The 18393-nt window shown below is 41.0% G+C and overlaps 2 protein-coding genes across 2 annotated transcripts in view; both read right to left on the bottom strand.

The window, feature by feature from the left end:
• The window catches only part of LOC124125351 (heparanase-like), a 94445-nt gene that overhangs the window by 50207 nt on the left and 25845 nt on the right, over nt 1–18393 (bottom strand). The window lies entirely within an intron of this gene.
• On the bottom strand, nt 1013–11461 carry LOC125378671. The gene is made up of 4 exons (XM_048394598.1): nt 11398–11461; nt 10872–11136; nt 3650–3798; nt 1013–1290 (listed from the first exon to the last, which is right to left on the bottom strand). Exons 1-4 carry the CDS (start codon nt 11456–11458, stop codon nt 1043–1045), a joined length of 723 nt encoding a protein of 240 aa, XP_048250555.1. The 5' UTR covers nt 11459–11461; the 3' UTR covers nt 1013–1042.

Below are 18393 nucleotides of genomic sequence, written 5' to 3'. Positions count from 1 at the left end.
CAACACATATTTAAGAACAGTTTAAAGAAACAAAGAAACACTCTAGCAAAAATGCAAAAGTGATAATTACTTCTATGCACAAAGCGTTTATGTAACAAATGCACAGACATGTACTAATCATATCGTTATGTAGAGATTGCTGTGGGTTAATTTCTGGACATTGTCAGTATCAGCAAACGACTGAGGCGCTCATAAACGATTGAAACCTACAATCGCCGAGTTGCACCGTAAGTAAACAAACTTCAAAATAGACTTTTGAGAGCATTCGAACGTGACATATTCTAAAAGTCTGGCTGGCAAGGCGAGGGCGATTTCAGGCCTTTCACGAGCGCCCTTTATGACTCACTCACTCTATAGTGCACACGGGATACCTATAAAAATCACCGAATTCCTGCCAATCTCCACTTTATCGGCGCACGTACTGAAAGACAGACATTGAAAGGTGAATAAATTCTGGACATTCGAGTGCACTGATTATTTTTATAAACCTGATTGTTGTTGCTGCTGCTTCTTCATCCATCATATGACCTTTTGTAATTGTAAACTTACGATAATGTAATTCTTTAATTATTCATTGGTTTTGTGGGGTCTCTAGCTGATTTCACAATTCAGTTTTGTACGAACCGATTTTTTTTATAAAACTTTTGCATTTTAATTTTGAAATCCCCTCTTTACAATATGAATGAGCCGACAGTCATGTGTACCAGCGGATATTTCTTATATTTGACGCCATATTTGACGCCATATTTGACGCCATTTATCCTCGTAATGGTTACTTACCTACAATATGTTCAGCGTGTGACACCAGCCACAATTACCCCAAATTGTTGCTAAAACAGCCAGTGGTGCAATCTTATTACATTATATTTCTCTCTAAATATACATGTTTGTTCCTTTGTTTGCACTCAGCAATAGTCCAGCTATATGGCGGCTAAATAAACATGTATACCACTTTGTGTACAATACAGTCTATGTGCATGTTCTGAAGGGAAATAACCAGAAACATCACCAATAACGTGTTCCCCATTCAGAAACTAAGGATTTAATCACAATAACGAAGTTGGTACGAAACCCATCCAGTTTCGGACGTCAAAGTGAATGATGACATATCTCTATTGTAGAGGGCGCAGATAGCCTGGTGTTTCTGGTAGCTGTACATGTGACAGTTTCCGTGTGCCTGACACTGCGTGGCACAGTGTACACCACTCCAGGCCTTGCACTCGTACAGCAGCCCGTCGGAGTATCTCCCACTCAGGCTGGCTACACCATATTGGGACTCATAGCCTTCACCTGCGAAGACAAATGTATCTCAGTGTGCGAGGTTAAGATAGCTGTATATTGCAAGAAACTGCCATTCAACATGCTTTTTATTCCCCTCAAGTTGTTTTTCTTTTCACTGGAATTTCCCAATATATATCCAGTTTCGAAAGTCTTTATTAGAAATTGGATCACAGCTAAAAGCTCGCGTAATTGTCATTTGAGATAAGTGCAATGCAATTATGCATTACCCATGTGGTTAGAATTAACAGAGTTCATAAAAATCTACTTATATTCTCTGTTGCAAATATCACTTCACCATTATTTGGTTACGCCACCTGGACGGTATTATTGACGTCACACTAGAAAAGACGCCATAGCTCAAGATTGTTGACGTCTTTCTACAATCGTGGTTTTGTGAGACAGCGCTCGTGATCAGTGAACATTTCTGAAGGGGAGTTTAAAAGAATTAAGAAATTATGGGTAATGAAGAAATTATAACAATCGCATGTAAATCATATTGATTTTAAGAAACTCGTTTAAGAATTCTGCACCCGGTTGGTAAAATCCCTATGGCACACATGCTCGCAGAATAGTCTCTATATCCCGTCATGAATTACGACCAATATTGTCAATACTACAGTGTTACGGAGGTGGTTGTACCTCGAAATTTACATAGGAATTAGCCTTGCGTTTAGGGACAGGTAAAAGTACAAAAGCGTGGGGTAAGCAAGCACCAGGTGTTGAGATCTGATCCCGCTAGTGATCAGGTTGTTATTTCGCCATAAACACCAACACCCCAAGTGTCAAAAAGATGTCATCCTGGGCAAGTGGCTTTGTTCAACCGAGCCTCTGTTCACCCAACAGGGAACGAGTACCTGATGTGTGAGGTGGATGAAGAAACCCACCAGGACTATAGGCACCTCCGGGTAGTTGAGAATGATACCTGGTATGCATACGTAGCCACTGATCGGGAAACAAATAAAACCCCATTTGAGCAGAGATGTCTGTATAAGCACAGTATATACATGTACACTATGATAACACATTGTTAATTATTTACGGGTCACAAGTACTTGTCTGCGCTGTAAGACTCGAGAGTAAATTTATTTTCCAATAAAGTACTGGCACTCATTCTACATCTACTACTTCAACATAGACAACCAATTCAAAACCCGAATCACACTTTTCTGGTTGCTGTTTCATTACGATCTGTGCACACCAGTAGAATGATCAGGAAAATACACTCCCGCCCTAAAATATGGGAAATGATGCAATCACAGTGAATGTGTACCGACGATAAATTTCTTGTAAATTATTTTCGGGCGTGTAGATCCATTTCTGGCGATCCATGAACGACATGTACATCTTGATGGCATCAGAGTGCGTATTTTTAAAAAAAAAATTATAGCCGCACTCAGCAATACTCCAGCTATATGACGGCAGTCTGTAAATAATAGAGTGTGGACAAGACATTTCAGTGGCTGACTTCATTGGCAGCGATCTACGCAACTGAGGTAAGATGACATGCATCAACCAAGCCAGCGAGCCTGACCACCCGATCCCGTTAGTCGCCTTTTACGGCAAACATGGGTTGCTGAAGACCTATTCTATCCCGGTAGGTTTGCCCGTGGTATTGGCCGTTATTCCACTTGTAGAGAAACCCCTACACGTGTACTTAGCTCTTTGCATTAGTGACTTTGAGTTTCCTATAGGTGCACACACTTTGGTTTCTATGTGCACGTGCACAATGTCCAGTACATGCGTGATGTGAAATTTCATTTCTCACATCTACGCTTTTCAATATATTCTGTGAGATAATAGCATTACAATGCAACACCAAGAACAATAACTGATCTGTTGGTAAATACATGAAGCTGATTCTATTGATCAGCCATTATGCGTGAAATAATGACGTCCCCAATTACTTGCTACCATAAGCCCCGAGGTGGATATTCTTTTTTTATTACACTGGATCTGTTCACAGCAGAACAAAGTGGATCAATTTTGCGTATTGGAAAGAAAATGTTCAGAACACAGGGTGACTTGTGTAAATAAATGCAGTTTACTTAGTCATAAGGTAATGACGTACGGTGAATTGAAATTCGCCAGTAATAAAAAGGTGCCTACAGGTATTTCTAAAGTAATGTGTGAGACACTATGTGTCAATAAGATGTCACATTCAACTGTGTAGTCTGATGCTGAATTGCTTATTTGTTTCAGTGCTTTAGAAGCACTGAGGGACTCGCCTTTCAATATCCCCCTCAATGTTTGTATGTATGTATGCTTGTGTTTGTGTGTGTGTTTTGGCAGGGTGTGGTGTGTGTGTGTTTTGGCAGGGTGTGGTGTGTGTGTGTTGGGATAGGTGATGCTTACAATAGCACTAACATACCCAGAATGTACTCGACCGTGTAATAATATGATGACACCCTGAACTCTTCAATGGGTCTGTTGATTGGTTCATCAAACACAAGCTGCAAGCCAGCAATGCGACCTTCGCCAAACTCCAGACGACCTTCACCCCATCGGAACCAGAACCACCTGAAAACATCAATTGTAACACAACAACAAAAGAATACGGAATTGAGACAAGTTTGTTCTTAGTTGTTTCGAAAACCACTTCCTAAAGCGCCTAGTATCAAATGAAGTTTAAAACTCCTTTATATTTCACACTTTGGTAACGTTCAAACAAAACGAAATTGTTTCCCATTTGTTCCTATAGTGTGCCTGGTCCATTCGTAAGTGGCAGTTACGTTTGCTATAAAAGATAAGGTTTGGTTTAGTTTGTTTGTTGTTTAACGCCGCACTCAGCAATATTCCAGCTTTATGACGGTTGTCTGTAAATAATCGAGTCTGGACCAGACAATCCAGTGATTGATATCATGAGCATCGAAGCACGCAATTGGGATCTATTTCATGCATAAACGAAGTCAGCGAGCCTGACCACCCGATCCCGTAAGTCGCCTTTTACGACAAGCATAGTCGCCTTTTAGGGCAAGCATGGGTTGCTGAAGACCTATTCTACCCCGGAAGTAACGTCACCAGTAAAGGCCTAAATCGTCACTGATGGATAGTGATTCATAAACACTTGCGTAAAATATAATCGGAATCGTACAATGGATTTCTAATTTTAGAATAAGATGGTTCTATGGCTTGTGTTTACCTTACATGTACCGTACGACTTACTGGACTCTTTGAAATCATTAACCATAAGTGTACATAAGACATTTTAGAACACTTGTGACGCAGATAAGTTTGAGAGTCACACTGAATGACGACTGCTTGAGATTATGTGCATTTGTTTGTGCGTGATAAAGTAAATACTTTATTTAAACAGTTTGGTTCTTATGTGTATCAACTGTATTTCATTTTGGGGAACTGGGTTCTTCCAAGACAATACAATTCAACAAAGTATGTATAATGTAATCCTAAGTATTGATCATGTCCACGTACCCACAATTCACTATTATGTGCACGGTGCTCCAGAAAACACATGGCTAAAGTGTGGTGATGAAATGATCTACAGATAACGTATATGTAAATTGTCCAGTTGCACAAACAAACACGCAGATAAATGTACTATGTTGCAAAACGAACAATTTTTAAACTTATCCTATCTCACACTATGCATTCTTCTTTCTTCTTTCGATTCTGAGTGGAAACGTGTCTGAAATAAAGGTTTCCAGCTTCTATAAAGTTATTCAACCCTGTTGTACCTCACATCGCCACGGTCACCTCCCAGATCTGGATCATGCACGCTATGCATGCTTGTTGTCCCTCTTGCACTGATCACGTATCTATCCCAGTCAACTCATTCTCTTTCAAATCGCCACGTAGTGGTGACGTGTTGTTATTACAGGAATACATTTTGGTGTTTTTTTCCCTTGCAAGATAGCTTCATATTTTTGTTGTCTTCGTGCCTGCAAATTGACCTTAATCCCTGTTTGGGATAGTTATTCTTCATAATGGACGAGCAGTCCACACGGAGATCTGTCTGCACTTTGTGCCGACGTGTTTTCTCTCCGTCTGACCCTCATTCTCAGTGTTTGGATTGTCGAGGATTATGCAGCTTTTTAGAGCGTTGCCAACTCTGCTCATCTATCAGACAAATCCTTCCAACTGTACCTGCATAAATGTCGGCGTCGGGTGTCAGATTGTATCTCTAAGACTGCAGAAAAATCCACGAAAACCAAGAAAACACCGGCCAAGAAAGCTAGATCGGGCCGATCACCCTCATCGGCGGGCCAGGATACTAGGGAACCTCGAACCTACGAACATAGGGCCTCCGAACCTCGAATCTTGCACCCTGAACCTTGAACCTCCGAACATCATCGAACCTCCAAACATCGCCGTACTCGAAACATACATCTTCGGATAAAAAAACAACAACAGAACCTCGTCGAACCACTGAGGTTCAACGAACATAATCTGACTGAACCTCGAAGGACATACGGACATACGACTAAGTATCGACACACTTCAAAGGAGGTTCAAAGGAGGTTCAACGGGACACGAGAAATCATAAAACCTCCAAGGATCGGAGACATTCGAGAGATTCCCCTAAGATGCATCATTCACTTACAGATCGGTTACTCGTCTTATGAAAAGGCGAGCAGAATATCACTCATTCACTTATTTTGTCTCACACTGAGACTATTCAGACCCATTACGTCTAGGCTCGGAGGATGAACGCTACAATGAGTCTTTTAGTCATCCATCCTACATGTCTCGATCTCTCCTTCACTCATCCATCCGGATTTTCGACCAAGAGAGTACCCTCACATTTTATATTTTCATCAACGTGATTACCCTTGGAACCCTACTTCATATAGTGCGTACGTACATGAGTTGGAACGATACCCACACTACAGGGATCCCCAACCTCCAAGGCATGGGTATCCTCTTGATCCCGCTTTTCTGGATTACAGACCTTCTCAGTCAAGCCATTTTTCCTCTTCTCGTCATAAGGATTCTCGGCGAATAGAGAAAGACCACTCCCATCAGCTACCGTTAGTAGACGCCCTTCACCTAAAGATAGGCAGAGTTCTACTTCACCTACTCATCGTACCTGCTCCCCATCACCATCTCCGGTTTGATGCCCTCCTGTTTTGTGTGAATCAGAGACTCCTGATACATCACAAGCTCCACCTCAAGCTATCCCTATATCATGGATCCCTCGCGAGCTGCAGCATGTCTTCCACAACCGGCACCTGCTGTACCAACAACGGTACCTCAATCTGCATCGACAGCCACTACATCCCTTTCAGTGGACCAACCACCAGAATCAGAGTCATCAGACAACTATAGCTCCCTAGCTTCGTCATCTAGGAGCAACATTAGCTCCTAAGCGTCCGTACTCTGCTTCTTCAGTGGATGATAGGGACCTCGTTCACCTCGACACCACTGTTCAAAGGACCCTCCCGTTGGTCTCCGCTATTTTATCAGCAACTTAAGCACTCTCATTGGCTTTAGCTCATGCATCTTCCGCGGAAGAATCCTGTATTCGAGGTACTGTGACCCTCATCCAGGATAAAACAACAGCTATACTAAGGCTCTTTGCTCACCATGAGGGATCTATCCCTACTCTTTGTAGACGTTGGGTGTTACAGCATTGCTCATGGGATGATCAATTTCACAACAGGCTGTACCAGCTGCCATGGTCAACAGCCTCCCTTTTCGCTGGGCGCATACAGGAGGTCACCAATGAAGTCCAAAGAGACACTTCCCTGCATGTCACTGTTGACTTACTTGTTCTGGAACTGGAAGAGCAAAGGAAATTCCAAAGGCAACCAACCTTTACTCCCTCTCAACGAGACCTTAGAGAGGTTTTTAGTACTGGGTCTACTTCTTTTCGTGGCCGTGGCTTAGGTTGCCAACAGGAGGGAAATCATGCGGACGCACCGTCTCCTTTTCAGAAACTAAAGGAAACACTAACTCCTAAGTCAGGAGACACTTACCCCAAATGTCTCACTACAGAAGAACGACTGGGACTTTCCGACTTCAGCCATTCCATTTTCCTTTAGGCGGAAAAATGGCACATTCACTATAAACTGGAGCATCCTAGACGACCCATATGTGTCACGTCTCCTACAAACAGGTTATCCTCTACCTCTTGCCAGGACATCTCCGACGACGTGCAAACTGTCTCAACATCTGTTCCCAGGCAAACAACTTGCAGTTCTCATAGACGCCATAAGCATGTTACTTGTAAAGAATGCAATAGAACGTCTGGGCATTTGGCCAATGACACCAGGGTTCTGGTCTCCATTTTTTCTGGTTCCCAAGAAGGACAGTCCTCAACTACATCTCATCTTCAACATGAAAACCTTCAACAAACTATACCTGGAGACGCCTTCACACTTTGGCATGACATCAATCGCCCTACTACGAACGATTATTCATCCGACGACTTCAGGATCCGCCTAGCTCTACAAGACGCGTACTTCAAGACCCTTTCCTGCCAGGGCACCGCCATTTTCGAATTGTGTTCCTAGGCCAACACTTCCAATGGCAAGTGCTCCCATTTGGAATTTCCTCCACCCTGTGGCTATTAACTTGCCTCAATAGACCTATCATCAAGTTCCTCAACACTCGAGGCATCGTCTTCAAAACCTACATTGACGACTGTATTCAAGCAAACAAGGATTTGAACACTCTACTTCGTCACCGTGATTTCTCTCAACGTCTACTTCACCAACTAGGTTGGATCATCAACACCAAAAAGTGCGAAACGATTTCCAGTTCATCAGAGCCCTCTTCGACAGTTTGTATCATCAATCTCAGACCCACTAGACTGGGACCACGATGCGTTAGCAATCTACATGCTTACACTTTTCCCCCAACCAGCATTCTACATCGGGTTCTACGGAAGATAACAACGACCAATCGCCTCACTCTACTTTTGGTTGCGCCCAACTGGCCAACACGCAGTATTGCAGACAGGAAATTTTACCATCTACCTCTAGGGAAGATCTTCTGCATAACATCACTCTCAGCTCTGTCATCCATCGCCAACAACTCTCAATCTATGCGTTTGGAACATTTACAGAAATCATTGATAGCTAAGTGTTATTCTGAACAAGTGGCCAAGACCATCTACGAAAGCACTATATGACCATCAATGGAAGGCATTTGAATCGTTTTGTCATTCACATGACATTTCCACTACTGCCACGGTATCGCCGCAACAAATTGCTGAATAACTTCACTATCTTCGGTCATCTCATAAACTAAAAGGTTCTGTCATCACAACTACAACGGGCACTAAGATTTCTACAATCTGGTGTCTGGTACGTGCACTTCGAATCTATATGGAAGCGGCGAAAACACTTCGTCGATTACGTAAGAAGTTATTCATCCCGCTCTCTGCGGCAGCTACAACAGAAGTATCCCGTACCACAATCTCTTTTTGCATACGCTAAGTGATCCTACAAGCCTACACATTTGCTGGCCTGCTACAGTTGCATCAAATCCTTACGAAACCAGTGCTGTCGCTTCCACTAGTAATTGCTCCTTGACCGCAATTATGGAGGGATGTTTTTGGAAATCCGATATAGTGTTCGCATCCCATTACCTCCGAGACATCTCAGTGACGGACGTTCAAGGCCTTCACCAGTTTGGACCCTTGGTACTCGCGCAACAGATCTCGAAGACACACCTGCGCAGATAGGGAGATGTGTATTACATTACACCCTTCTCTCTTTATGATAAACATTTGTCTTGATTATTTGTGTTTACTGTATTCATTCGGGCTTCCGAGACTGAGTAGCTGGTTGGAGGAGATAATCACTCGTCTGTAGAGAACTTGGTCTTCAACTTAAAGTCGTGATTAGACGCGGGCGATCCCTTATTTCACACAACTCTACTTTAATTCTGTGTGTTGAATAACGGATCGATTTTCCTTTTGTGGATATTGTCGATCGTTTCCTCTTCTCGTTATTTACCCATCGATTCAATCACTGAGATGATTGAGGGCTTAACAAAGCAATAAAGGAGATGCAACTTATCGTCCTCTGGAGACAGGAATACCCCGTCTTGTAGATTCGACGACTGCATACATACTCTCTTAAAAATATAAGTCGTACTCGTTCGTTTAAGACACACGATAACGCTTCCTTACGTTTGAATATGTTACACATAGTGTACCCAACTTATTGTGTTTCAGTTGTTCGCGTACCACGATATCAACATTCTTTGAGAGTGTTCTTCTTATCCTGTCTACATGTTTGTTTGTTTTTGTCTGACGACACTTAACTGTGTTACTGTATTAAGTATTATACCTCATTCTGAGTATCCAAGCACAGCAAATAAAGTGTAGGCTAAAAATTAAAATGTCACAATTTGTGTGTGTGTGTGTGTGTGCGGGGGGGGGGGGGGGGGGCATTTTGTACAATTAAGTGTTAAACCCACACAAAAATATTTGAAACTGGAGGTATCTGGATGTATATGTTCTTCATGTCTTTTTTCTAGTAAATAATGTTAGCCTGGGCATATCAGATAGCTGTAGTAATATGCTGTGTTATTTTAGTTGTAAATATACTCTTGAAGCTGAGATCTCTGGGCATGTACTTTTGGAGAAAATATATTTCCATTTCATATGTATTTCTTTGTAGATGTTCAGCGTATTAAATGAACAACTATCAGTCCAGGTATTATGATATCCTTAAATATCCTCTTCATATTCCCAGTTTGTTCTAGCATAGTCGTTGAAGCGTTTGATTCGCCACATTGGTACAAGGTGTGAAGCCCATTGCTTGGTGTCACCCATCATAATATTGTTGGAATATTGCTACTCACTCTGACAAAAAAATGAAATAAGTGAGTGAATGAGTGATTTGGGTTTAACGTTGCTTTTTACAGTATTCCAGTTATATCACGGCGTGTCAGCTTAATGTGGGAGGAAAGCCCGAAGTGATGCATGTCTCAGACGTTTACCACTTCGGTGAAACCCAAGAGCACGGGTATGGTGCCGACAAACCTAGAAACATAATCGGGGCGAACCAGGATTTGAACCCACAATCATAGGTTTCTGGCATGCCCAAGGGACCCAACTCTGCATAGTGAATCGCGGCGCCTTAGACGACTGGGCCACCCGTGCCCACCACAGGTGCATAAGACTAATGGCATCAACAGAAAACACATAATCGAGTACTGGTACATAAAAATATCATTGAAAGTTTTTTACTGTCAGGGGAGTAAAAGCTTTGTTCAGTGAGCTGTATTAATTGTGGGAAAACATTCAGGGCATGAGTATATTTTATATATGTTCACCACCTATGCTATGGCTGATTAAACTTATATTTCTTTGTCGCTTTTTATTTCAACAAAATCAGTAAATGCACTATCGTGTCCCTGGTCCATCACTTTTTTGGTTTATCTAAAGGTTGCCGTCACATAACAAGAATGTTGCTGGGCGACTTCAGGCAACAAACTCTTACATTTATCAATATCGATTCTGAAGTATACACATGTATCCCAAAGAATAGAGAGTAACCCATGATTAATGATACTCAGATAGGTACATATTTACACAGCTCAAGTAAGACAAAGTATTTGTAACATAATCATTTACGTCTTGATAATAAATACAATTTGGACCCATGCGGGGATCTTACCTGAATTCATCGCAGTGTATGCCTCGCGGGTTTGAGTAGAATTTCTCAGTGCTGTAACATTCACTACACTGTCTGAACCCGGTCTCTGCCCTCTTCCAGGTACCAATCTCATAGGAGTTGGTGGGAGTGCCGTCCCCAAACCACACGTGTGCCTGGTCACAGGCCTTGATCTGTAGTGGCATCGTCGTGCAAGACCTGATGTCGACGCCGTACAGGGAGGTGTTGATGAACACCCAGTCTCCAGGTGACGTTATCCGCAGGGAAGCTAAACACATATGAAGATATATAAGTCAGTAAGACCTATCCTTAGTGAACTATCTCGTTCCGATCACCATACAACCTTTCGAAATTTATATTACGTATTGATACAAACTGCACAATTCCTAAACAATCCAAAATCCCACCAAAGAAAGTGTTTGACAACCATCGCACACAAACACAAACCATATTTTGAAATATTTGCAAACACTGCATGGTCTGTCCACTCTTATAATGAGAACGTTGTCCTTCAATGTCATATGTTCACCTTCGGTGTTATTTAAGGTGAGAATGACCAAGAGTAGACACACAATCACTTTGGACGTCATAACAGGAGGCCAACCGAGTTTGTGTGCTTCGCTGCAGAAGACCACAGAAATGTGAACAATCCTAAATGGACGTCAATGTTACAGATCAATATGCATTAAGTTATATATTTTTCTGCAAGTACACATTACTTCAATTAGTGCCATAAATCAATAAGCGTAAACTGTAAACTATATCTTAAGACTGCTTATAGTAAATAACTGTCAGACAGTTGGATCAGTACATAACAAATCAAGTATTGTGGCTGTAAATTCATATTCAAACAAGGTAGTTTTACTTGTCCTCTGTAACACGAAGCTTTGCAAACATAGCATCCCAACAGCCGTCATATAGCAGGAATGTTGCTGAAATCGAAATAAATCAGAGCATCTCAGTGATGAGAGTACCTGGAACCTGACACCCAAATGATCAATATTACTTTTACAAAGCCAGTAGACATTTTAGCAGTAGAGAGCAAAGTCAACAAAGCTCATCCAGTCAATACACACATATGATTGCGTTGATTTCATTGTCCGGATGTATGCATCTGCGGTCGTAACGTGTATACACGTTTCTTTTGAGATGTGGATATTTCAGCATGTAAGCTTCATCTGTAAACCCACGCAGCCATGAGTTCATTAATCAATGAAAAACAAAAAGTAGGCCTTTTTTCCATGCTTAATGCTGTCCGCTATTTTGTCATCGATTGTCTGAGGTTTTACAGTTGGATCACTCTTTCCGGATTGCTAAGAGGGTATGTAAGTCCCACATCATTCGAAGTGTTTATATGCATGCCAGAATTTTAATACGTAGAATTTTTGTCATTTTAATATTCGGCTTCACTGGTAAAATATCGCCAGTGACTGAAGGGATGATATAAATCCAGCCAGTGTCCATGCAGGAAGCAAAGGGACTGTAAGTCCCCATGGTCCCTGGTATGGTGATCTCCCATTTGTTACTGACGATCTCTAGCCCATTTTTATATTGTGTTGTTCACAAATACTTATGACTTTTATATATTCTCAACTAGTTTTAAATTAGTGTTATTGATGTCATTTTGCAAACTGATAAGCATGCCTTAGGCCGAAAGATCCATATTTAAGTGCATGCATCAGGTGGTCGCTAAGTGGTCGAACCGGTATCATTCCTGCCCGACACTTGGAGTGTGATTTTGTTCCAACGGAAATAAGACTTATGAATGACAAACATGGTCTTGATGTAACTGAGCATGAAATGCATTATAACACGTGAAGTGAAATTTTCCCATGGGTCGCAATGTCGCGTTGTCGTATTGTCGCGCTTTAAATACTTGTACTACTTTATATTTTCCCAAAGGGCAACAACGTGACAAAATGACATCTCTCAAGGTCAAAACATGTTGCGTTGTCGCATTGTCGCCCCATCTAAAAATAAACAGAGCCTTTCAATTGTGCGACAACGTGACAATGTGACAATCTTAAATATTGCTAACGTCTTGTTGTCGCATTGTGGCCCTTTTCGATAAATGGTGCGCATGCCTAGTAGGTGAATTATTCTACGCATAAGTAGAAATGGTTATACTACGTTTCAAACTTCAGTGGTCTTTTGTTAGCTGCAATGGTTCTAAAACCAAACTACCCAAGGCTATATGTTGGTTGCTTTTCTCAAAATTAAAACAAATCTGTCATCGGTGCTTCAGAAATTATTTCATATATCGTTGTTGTCGGTGTCGTTATTTTAATAGAATTTTATAAAAATTTACTCTCGATTTGCACCGCTATTTTGCCTTTTACACCTTATGGAATCTGTTTCGTCGCATTATCGTGACGGGTTATTATCTGGAGTTGGCGTTTTATAATCACTCAAATTGTTTACCAGTATACAAGTCCTCTACCAAATGGCATTACATGCCTAGGCTCAATAAACCAGTGATTGTTATAATAATCGAGCCCCCACGCCGTAGTGGTACGATGACAAGGCAATGAGTCATATCGTATGGTTATATTTTATCGTTACGTATAGTGAAATCTTTTATGGCTGTATATTAGTTTTAAATAATATTCTGTGATATTCTAGTTATTTTACTGTCCTTCGTTGACAGGCTTTTATTGTTTAAATGTATATATTATGTATAACTTTTTGTTAGTCACGATATGGCTGAAATACTGCCGATGTGACTATAAATTTTGGCTCATTCACTCCAGGGAGCTAACTCTAACCAGGAATAATTCACTCACGTTTAACCTCGAGGCTCATAAGGAGGATTTATTTTACACATTAAGCATTTCCCTAAATTATATAATTACATGGATGCAGATAATAATGCACTCCGCATGACATCACACATCCATTTCAGAAACACACTCCTTGTGGGTAAGGGGCCGTCGGGTAGCCTAGTGGTTAAAGCGTTCGCTCGTCATGCCGAAGACCCGGGTTCGATTCACGTTGCTCAGGCAGGGATAATTTGTAAATAAGAAAACAAAGGACTTTATTCAAATAATTGAATCATTAAAAATGTGACAATAAATGTCAGTTTCCCCACTGTTTGTGCAGTTGGCTCCAGTGTATCCTGCCCCACTGGTGGTAACCGTCACAAACACATGCAAGGGCAAGTCAATTGTTCACCTTGAAAAAAAACACAGGAACATATGGTACAAGTCAAAATATGGAATTGCATCTGACATCATTTTTGTCACTGATGCGTCAGCCACATGTCTACCATAAAACATTTTGAAGGTCTTACCAAAGGCTTGATCAAACAACTTCTGAACAAGAGTTGTATGACGCTCTTTGAAATATTGATAGGCACAACATGCTCGATTGTACCTTAAAACTGGCGACCCCAAGGGCTGGAGCAGCAGGAATATTGCTCGATACAAGGGGAAAGTTAACTATTGGACAGCTGAAGACATCTCTTGTCATTTAGTTTTGTCACAACTTCTTGGTGCTTTAGAATAAGTCAAATATTCTTTCCAGTCATCATACCTCACCGACACAACAAAACAACACAAATCACATCGAAATCGTGATTTGAATGTTTGTTCGATGTATAGTTGATTTATAGACACATGTTTATGATAGAGTCGGAATCGTACAATGGACACTGCTTTTAGTGGAAATTTCTATATTTTTATGATTATAGAATGGTGTTTGTCGTTGTTTTTTTTGGTGGAATCACAATGATTTGACACGCAAATCCCCAAATGGACATAACGTAAATACAGCATGAATGGACTTGTACATAAAGTGACAGTACCTCAAGGACTTCAGCTGATAAAGTCACGAACACTCAGTGAAGGACATGATCGTAGTGCAAGAACTCCCGCTGATAAAGTCCTTGACACATAGTTGACATGGCCGAAGCTCAAGGTTGGTTGGTTGGTTTGTTGTTTAACGCCGCACTCAGCAATATTCCAGCTATATGACGGCGGTCTGTAAAAAAATCGAGTCTGGACCAGACAATCCAATGATTAATATCATGAGCATCGATCCACGCAATTGGGATCGATGACATGCATCAACCAAGTCAGCGAGCCTGACCGCCCGATCCCGTTAGTCGCCTCTTACGACAAGTATAGTCGCCTTTTACGGCAAGCATGGGTCGCTGAAGACCTATTCTATCCCGGATCTTCACGGTCCCGAAGCTCAAGGACTACAGCTGATAAAGTCTGGCTCACCCAGTTTGTGACCGATGTACCGAAGCTGTCACGAGTGACAACCACCTACATTCATCGCCACCTGGGGCGGTCGGGTAGCCTAGTGGTTAAGGCGTTGGCTCGTCGCGCCGAAGACCCGGGTTCGATTCCCGCCGTGATATTCCTGGAATATTGCTAAAAGCGGCGTAAAACCTTACTCACTCACTCACTCATCGCCACCTACTTTGTTTTAACTTTCGCTCACGTGATTATCTCGTAACATTTCCATCAAATGCATGCTGTTAAGTCACCATATCAGTGACTGAGTGAGAGAGTTAAGATTTTAAGTCACATCGGCAATATTTCAGCCATATCGTGACTTTCAATGGTTATACATAATAAATACGTGTAAACTACACAATCCTGTCAACAAGGGACAGTAAAATAACTAGACTTATCACAGATTATTATTTAAAACTAGCATGGAACCATAAAAATACATCACTAGACAGGACAATACATTATATAAACAAAGAGCTATAGATCCATACTGGGGACCATGTGGACGTACAGTACCTTTGCTACCTGCATTGACCCCAGCAGGATTTACATCATCCCTTCAGTTGTTGGCGACAATTAGGGAAAGTCACCATATCAAACTATCATATATACCACAACAAATGACCAAGATAACGAAAATCTGACATGTGACAATGTTTTTGCTTCTGCTAGCGGTAGTATTCGACTGTAAACCTGAGAGTCAGTTGAATGTAACTCGTTGGATTTATGAAAATATGTATCCCAATGGGGTAACCTCTTCTTACGTCTGCTTGTGTTATCACAAATTAGTCCCCGTGCATGTCGTGCGGGCGAAACCATCTATTTTTCTTAATGCACTGATTGGTATTTGGTTAAGGCTAAGTATGAATCAGAGATACCGATTGTTGATTCATTTCAGAAGGAAACCATCACAGATTTCATTTCTGTTAAGCAGAACTGGACATGGTGTGTGATGCCTCTCCTCTGACAAACAGAACAAGAACATTTTTACACAAAAGTCGAATTCCCTTGGACATGTTGGAAGAATAGTTTGAAAATATGTGTTTATCGTTTATTTGTACTATCATGCACGTAATGTACATGCACACAGTCAGCACAAAACAGAGCGTGAGAAGTATGCACATTGTGATTACAAGTACCTGCTTTTTTGCCGCTTTGAAACCATGTGCGTCTTACTACTTTGAGGTATGTAACACGCCTCGGAGACGTGAGGGCTCCAAACTCGAGACCATTCATTGTCTATGTTTAAGATTGTTACGATGTGACATTACAGGGTCGGTATAACCGCTTAAATTCAACAAGTGATAAAGATCGTTGGTGTTGGATTAAATGTCCCTGAAAATACTTGGAACAGAGTTTCACGAAAATGAAAATGTTTCACTGTCCTTAACAGTCATTGTTTTGTGTAAAGAGAATAGTTCTGCTCCTTTCAGAGACACAAAATGCATGTTTTGATGATCCCAGCACTTGTGACAAGCATGACACCCAGAATCACCACAGAGGAAGTATAAAGAATAACATCCATTTGGGTGAGCTATATCTTTGGTGGGCGTATAGTTATAACAGGCCTTAAATCAGATAATCCCGAGATCGTATATTTCTCGATTTTCCATTAACTGACTGTCCATTCCCGGTTCGGTTCGGCATCGGGACACAGGTGGCCAGGCGAAACCTACATGAGGAAAGTCACGAGGGTAATACTCTCTTCATCGTTTGATGTCATTTTTAAATTGTTTTATTTTTTGACGTAATTTCACTCAATGAAGAAGCCTTGGAAATCACTTAACTTAGAAAATTATGAAAGAAATGTTTGAGTGCACCGGCCAATTAACCATATAGTACCAAATGATTTGTAGCGCTGTTTGTAACCATATTACGGCGATACATTGGACACCACTATTTAAGTATATTGGGAACTCTAGTCAATATTATATTGAGAAAGAAGGCATCTTACTAAAGAAAATCTTGATGTTTCTTGAAGAGAATGATTTAACACAGAAGGGAGGGGTGTCGTTATTTTCTTTGAGTATGGTGTATAGTCTTCGCACATGAAGGATAAAAGTACTGTCACTGATGTGTACACACGTCGATACATCACACATGCGTACAATGTGTGAAGCTCATTACTGGTGTTACGGTGCCCATGGTCCCTAGTATGGTGATCTACCTTAAGCTGCTGGCGATCTATAGCCTGTTTTTATACTGTGATGTTATGTTTAGTGCCATCAATTTTATGATTCCGTACTAGTTTTAAGTCTACTTCTGTGATAAGTCTAGTTATTTTACTGTCCTTCGTTGACAGGTTTTTATATAAATTTGAATTATGCATTATATTTAACTATATATAGTCACGATATGGCTGAAATATTGCCGATGTGACTTAAATTTTAACTCACTCACTCACTCTGGTGCTACGGGCTGTGACATGTACAGGAAACATATTTACACTGTCGTTGTCTTCTGCTATCATGACACACCATAGACACAATAGATGAACAGGCTGGTACGTCCAGGACAGTTTCTTTTGCACTAATCGATCGTAGCATTATCTCTATACTTATCTTCACGTTGTACAAATTGATCTTGATCACGTCTGTTTGGAGTGTACTCATATAATTTCCGATTATCTAACATGTTATCGACCCTATTTTTTTCATCTGTTGTCAAGCTTGTCAGAATCTGCTGTTTTCCAGTACCACAGCCGATATAAGAGATACGTTAGGGACACAACACATGTGTAGCACTATGTCTGATCGGTTTGTTTCATAAAGGTATGTTACTTAGTTTACGGCTTTGCTCTCAAATCGTTGGTAAGCCAGGAAGCAAATAAACAAAGAATACAGTTATAAGGTTCAGCAGAATCTGTAAACCAATCTTCCGCGAATTACCTTTGTGTTTAGCCTTATCCTTTACAACTGAATGATATTACATCAAATAACGACATTCATCTTCATTGAAGACTCGATTGTTTATGGGTTGTGGAGATATATCAGGAATATAATTAAAGCGACAAAACTCTTTCCATATCCAATAGAAATCTCTTGCATAAATGTCATGAGCAAGTGTGGATGAATCACTATAAAATAGGCCGTCATATAGGTGGAATATTGCTGAGTGCGGCGTCAAACAGCAAACCACTCTCAAATAGTGATGATACCAGGTGTTCGCTAAAAGGTGAGCATATCCTGCCCAAAACGGTGACACCCTTTACAACCACATGCAAAGGCAAGTCAATTATTCACCTGACAAAACACGGGAACATATTGTACAAGTGAAAATAGAAA

Source organism: Haliotis rufescens, unplaced genomic scaffold, assembly GCF_023055435.1.
Source record: "Haliotis rufescens isolate VD_foot unplaced genomic scaffold, xgHalRufe1.0.p SCAF_13, whole genome shotgun sequence".
Lineage (NCBI taxonomy): Eukaryota > Metazoa > Mollusca > Gastropoda > Lepetellida > Haliotidae > Haliotis > Haliotis rufescens.
Note: the sequence above shows the minus strand (reverse complement) of the source record. Positions and strands in the feature narration are given on the sequence as shown.